This window comes from Sorex fumeus, unplaced genomic scaffold (assembly GCF_029834395.1).
Source record: "Sorex fumeus unplaced genomic scaffold, SorFum_2.1 ptg000048l, whole genome shotgun sequence".
In the NCBI taxonomy this organism is placed as follows: Eukaryota; Metazoa; Chordata; class Mammalia; order Eulipotyphla; family Soricidae; genus Sorex; species Sorex fumeus.
The window spans coordinates 13,081,558-13,087,557 of NW_026606105.1; the positions used below are offsets into that span (position 1 = coordinate 13,081,558).

At 43.4% G+C, this 6,000-nt stretch overlaps 1 protein-coding gene across 1 annotated transcript in view; it reads right to left on the minus strand.

Moving 5' to 3' along the window:
• The window catches only part of LRGUK (leucine rich repeats and guanylate kinase domain containing), a 102,496-nt gene extending 98,472 nt beyond the window's left edge, over positions 1-4,024 (minus strand). Inside the window, exon 1 of the mRNA XM_056123976.1 lies at positions 3,719-4,024. Coding sequence (XP_055979951.1) covers positions 3,719-4,024 — 306 coding nt within the window. The remainder of the gene's footprint in view (positions 1-3,718) is intronic.
• Positions 4,025-6,000: the final 1,976 nt, after the last annotated feature.

Below are 6,000 nucleotides of genomic sequence, written 5' to 3' on the forward strand. Positions count from 1 at the left end.
GAGCTACTCTGAGCCCCTTTCCCTGGATTTCCAGAATCATTCAGGTGATTCATATTTGTAACTCTCTGACCCAGGACTCCATTTGTCCCCAAATCCTAACGCCATATCACAATTTCCCCTAGGTCATGCCATAGAAAATAGCAGTCATTCTAGAATTCCGATATGTGATTAGTAATGGTCCCAATACAAATCTGTAAATATATTCTCATATTTAGCTCACTTTCCCACTTCCACTGTCTTCATTCACACATTTACCTCTCCTCCTAGTTATTGTTCATATTCTCACCGACTTCCTTCCCTCCAGTCTTATCATTCTCTAATCTGCGCCTAGTCATCATCAGAGAAGTTCACCTAAAGACTCAAGTCCAGAGTCCATACAAAACCCAAGGTCCCCCAACAATCTGGGGTCCCACTGCAGCTCCTTTTGCTGCTCTCACCTCTAAGGCATCAGGAGGAAAACTGCCCACACAGCACCTCTCTCTTACCCATACAGGGTTATACTGTCCTTAAGTCTTCTGGGATCCCTACAATCCATATGTTATTTCTATATAAAATCACGTACAGAATGTCTATATAGAATCGCTGAGTTTCTATCGAGAATATTCCACATGCTGAAGAGCTACACCACAGACTCATGTTTCTATCTCATCTCGAAAGTAGGGACCACTTATGCCTTCAATCATGCTCTCATTTCTTCTAGTTTTACTATTGCTGTTATTATTACAGATTGAATGTTTGGAGCACGGATTCTCTTTCTGACACTATATTCAGAACTTTAGCATAGAGCTTGATGCCCATCACTACGCCATGAGGAAGCATCCTATCAAGTATTGTCAAATAATGACTTTTATCGATCAGGTACAAGTCCTGGACCCAGACTCTTCTTTGCTATAGGCAAAGAACATACCACAAAGCAGCCATCCGGGGAATATTTGTTCACTGGAGGCTGCATTAATTAAGTCACTTAATGCAGTGTGGTTAGCAAGTAAAAACATGGAATTTTTAATTTAACAACAACATAAGTAATATATTATACCACGTATTTTACATCTTGGATCTCGTTTAATTCTCACAATCCTCCATGAAACAAGCATCCTTATAATTTCCATATTACAGATGAGATTCAGGTGAAATAAACTTGCTCAAAATCTCACAAACAAATCTTTGATCCCCAAGGTAGCATTCTGAATCACTGGCATTCTGAATCATTCTGAACTACCTCCCTTAAATCTAAAAATGCTTCTGAGGTCTGAGGTTAATTGCATTATAAGCACCCAATAATCATGTTACCCATCACAGCATTATGAATCTTAACCTGGCCATGATATGAAACATAAATCATTGAAAAGGAAAGGCCAAGTGTTTCCTTTTAAAACATCTTCGTTTATGCATATTTAAGTGTATGAGGTACTAAAAAGAGCTAAAACAGGATGTGAGGACACAAAATAAATATTAATATTTTCATGTTAATGGAAGAAATAAATTTTTCCATAAGACAAAAAGGAGTAACTAGTTCAAGTCAAACCCCTCTCCAGTTCGTTAAGGGCATACTGAAGACAGATTAACAACGGTACTAATGAACCCCTTAGCCAGAGAGCAGTAGTTAATTAGAATAATCAAGTAAACTGGTGATTCATTTGTGAATTCCTCTGGGGTGGAATCCTGTGGAAACCACACAAACATCTCAAAGCTGTAAAAACACCTCTCCAGTTTTGCAACAGTCTCTTTAAAGGTAGCAAAGTGAGGGGCCTAAGCTGACAGTACAGTCCTTAGGGCATCCGCCTTGCCTACAGGACCTGATTCCATCCCCAGCACCCCATGTTATTTCCTGAGCACCCCCAGGAGGGATCTCTGAGTGCAGAGCCTGGAGTAAGCCCTTAGCTCTGCAGGGTGTATCCCCCCAAAACCAAGAAATTTTTTAAGTAGCTAAGTGAATTAATTAAAAAACGCATTCCTATGGTCCACTCTGAGCAAATGCACAACTGGCAACTAAGTAGAAGGAAGTGGGGGGAGCAACAATTGGGGGGTGGGTGTTAAAAATTGGGTCATTGTGGAAAGAAGGAAAGCAAGATTGACTTCTGGAAGAATCAGAATAACAGAAGACAATCATAGAGGGAAGCGTGAGAGGAAACCAGATGAAGGAGAAAGAGAAGGGCAAGATGGAAAAACAGATCTGCCTTCAAATTGGAAAGGTGACTGGAAAAAGGTACAAAACAGAGACCAAGATGCCAGAAGAATAACCTCTCCCTTCTGGTATTATTCAGCTAATTCTGAGAAAGAAAGGAAGGACGGAAAGAAAGAGAAAGAGAGAGAGAAAGAAAGAGAGAAAGAAAGAAAGAGAAAGAAAGAAAAAGAGAGAAAGAGAGAAAGAGAAAGAAAAAAAGAGAAAGAAAGAGAGGAAAGAAAGAAAGAAAGAAAGAAAGAAAGAAAGAAAGAAAGAAAGAAAGAAAGAAATACTATGAAAGGAAGACAAAACCATAATGTAAAAATAAAATCATTGATATTTGAAGATTATTCTGAGTTTCCTGGCAGCCAAAACAAAGAGGAAAATCCATGAATGTTTGTGTGCAGGGTGGGCACAACTCAGGGTGCTTTGTGGTTACCCCTGGCTCAGTGCTGAGAGGTTGTGGGGATGTTGCCCTCGGTGATGGTCAGGGGTGAATGTGGTGACTGGGACCAAACCTGGAGGTCCTGCCTGCAAAACATGTATTTTAGCCTGCTGAGCTATATCTCCCCACCAAATCCAAGGGCTTACTGTGAGGAAGCCAAGTTAAGTTTTGTGTTTGAAAGAAAACAGTCTATCAGCGGCCAAGAGAAGGAAGTGATGTGATGTGATGTGGGAAGAGAGAAGAGACAAGAAACCAACTGAAAAAGGAACAGCGTGACCATATGGGAAAGAGAGAAGTAGAACTCAGAGGTGATTCAAAAAGGTGTATAGGAATCTGTATTGACGCCAAGGGCAAAGCCACTACCTAAGCGCTACAGATAGAATGAGACTTTCCTCCACACTCCCACAGTGAAGTAGGGTGAGTGTGTGTGTGTGTGTGTGTGTGTGTGTGTGTGTGTGTGTGTGGTATAGTGAAGAATATACCGAATCCAAATATACCACTGGCAGAAGTAATGCATAAAGCTGTAAAGTCACTTAGACTTTGAGAGAACACACATTAGACTATTGGGAGGGACCACTTTTTCTTTTTCCAGTGGATAGAGGATGAATGGGTACTAGAAATGGGGGAGGACCTTATAGGTTACAGGAAACAGGTGCAGGGATGCGAGAGATAAAGTTTATCTATTCACCACACGACCTCATTTTGAAAAACGCAAAGTTTAAGTCCCATACAAACCCTCCCTTTTTTTCAGTGGGGCAGTGTAGGCTCACAATCACAATTTTGCTAAATAAAGGACATACCTGAAGGTATTGCAGGGAAAGAAAGAAAGAAAGAAAGAAAGAAGGAAGGAAGGAAGGAAGGAAGGAAGGAAGGAAGGAAGGAAGGAAAGAAAGAAAGAAAGAAAGAAGGAAGGAAGGAAGGAAGATGGAAGGAAGCCTCAGAGGGGTAGGAAAGAGCACTTTTGGAGAGGGAAGTTGCAGGAGTGAGCCAAGTCCCGGGATGGTGAAGAAGGGGTTTTGCGGGGAGCTGCAACACGCTAAAGCAGCAGGGCCAATGGTTGGAAGAGAGGAAGGGGGTGGCAAGTCGGGGTTCGAGGGGGGAAGGCACACCTCCAATTCCCGCATTTCGGACACTGAGGATTCCTCTGATTCCACTTGCTCCTCACCCGCGACCTCCTCGTACAAGTCCTCCGCTTCTGGATCCTGGAAGCGGTTTATGATTTGGTGGAGCAGGTAGGAGGAGGTTGCCTGGAAATCACTTTTCACTCTCTGACTCATGGGAAAACGGCCCCAGGAAGACAGACTCCCTCGCTCTGTCTGCCATAGTTTCGGTGCTATTGTTGTTCGTGAACCAGAGATGACTCTCTGGAGAGCGGAAGGCTTTGGCCACTGGGGATCCCGCCCGGAGGTCGCCATCTTGTTTACTGGGGTTGCCTAGGAGACCGACGCAGGCGAGGAGGGGGCCGTAGGGGATTCTGGGAGTTGTAGTCTCCGGCGCACGCCGCGGCCCGCGCCTTCCCGGCTGCCCTTGGCTGGAGGCTGGGAGGCTGGGAGGCTTTCTCCTTTCTTGGGGTCCGTTTGCATGCTACTTCGCTCTCCTTAATCCGTTCCGTCGCTGGCTTTATTTCTTGTTGGCTCCTCTTTCTCATTTTCACTACTTTTCGCCTCACCCGCTTTCTCTGTGCCCAGCAATGTTTTCCCCTGACCTCGAGATTTTTTTTTTTAAATCCTATCTGGAAGTTTCCCATCCTGCTTGGCTCACATAATTCTTCTTGCAGTCCTTGGAATACGCTCTGTGGCAAGACTACTAACACTATTTTTTTTTTCCTCTATGCAGAGAGAGGTATTAGTAGATGGTGAAATACAAAAGGATTGAAAAAAACAGAAGGCATGGTTCCTGTCCTTCTGACCCTGGACAATAAGGAGAAACTACCAGATAATGACTGATTTGCAATTAAGTTACACCCGCCCCTCATCACCACCCTACACAATTGATAAGTCAATGTCCTTGGAGAGAAAACTAGCAGGGCCTAGCAATTCCAAACAGAAGAAAAGCCTCCAATTGACAGTATCTAAAAGCCCCGGAAAAGCTATTAGGGTCCCTTAAATGACTCGATTAGTTAAGTGACCTGTATGGATAAGTGTTTTTATCTTGCTGCATTGATGATCTTTGCAGTTGTATGAAATACTCGTGTGAAATTACAAAGCACTGTTTTATGCTACTGTGATTTTATGTGACCCAAATCCCATAGCCCAAGGCTCCACAAAGTAGACACTCTACAGAAAAGAAGAATGAAAATTAGAGTAACCATTATTGCATAGTGATGACAATACAGATCCGAGCAGGGAAATCACCCTCCTCCTGTTGGCCTCACAGGCCTTTTCTCCATGCTCCAGTGAGAGCTGTTGCAAATGCAAAATGATCCTGTCAATGGCTGTCAGGGGAGGAGAAAAAAATCCTTCTGGACACCATCCATTGACTATTATCTTTCTCAGTGCTTGAGGGACTGTTAAAACTGACATCAAGCTTGCAGAATTACCTTCCTTCATTATCTTGCTAGTCATAAATGAAAAGACCATAATGAAAGGGTCTCATTCTGCTGGGCTCATCTTGCACGATTATTTCCTTCTCTAGGCAAAGACCCTCCAAGAACGTTGTCCCACGCTGACCCCACTGGACCTGGCTCCAGCTAACACAGGGTAAGAGGAAACAGAAGGAGAAAACCCAGTCTAGTTAGATTTTGTTTTCAGTAACTTAACATTTCTAGCAAAGCCAATTTTGCCAATATCAGTTTATGAAGAAAGATGTCTCAAGGTAGAGTGCATTTCAGACCCACGGAAGAATCCTCTTTTATTTATTTATTTTTTTATTAGTGAAACACCATGAGGTACAGTGGTAGACTTACAAACTTTCCTGCTTGGGTTTCAGTCATACAATGATCAAGTACCCATCCCTCCGCCAGTGCCCATTCTCCACCACCAATGATTCCAGTAGCCCTTCCACCCCCACACCCTCACACCCCGCCTCTGTGGCAGGGCATTCCCTTTTGCTCACTCTTTCCTTTAGGGTGTTGTAGTTTGCAATAGAGGTATGGAGTGGCTATCGTGTTCGGTCTATAGTCTACATTCAGGACGTGTCTTGCATCCCGAGCGAATCCTCCAAACATCCTTTACTTGGTGTTCCCTTCTCTATCTGAGCTGCCTTTTCCCTCAGCATGTGAGGCTGACTTCCAAGCCATGGAGCAGACTTCCTGGTACTTATGTCAACTATTCTTGGGTGTTGGACTTCCATTCTGTTACTTTATATCCCCCAGAAGAATCTTCTTTTAAAAGGTGAAAAGCATACAGGGTCTGAGAGATAGTACTGGGGCTAAGAACATGCCTGGCTTGTA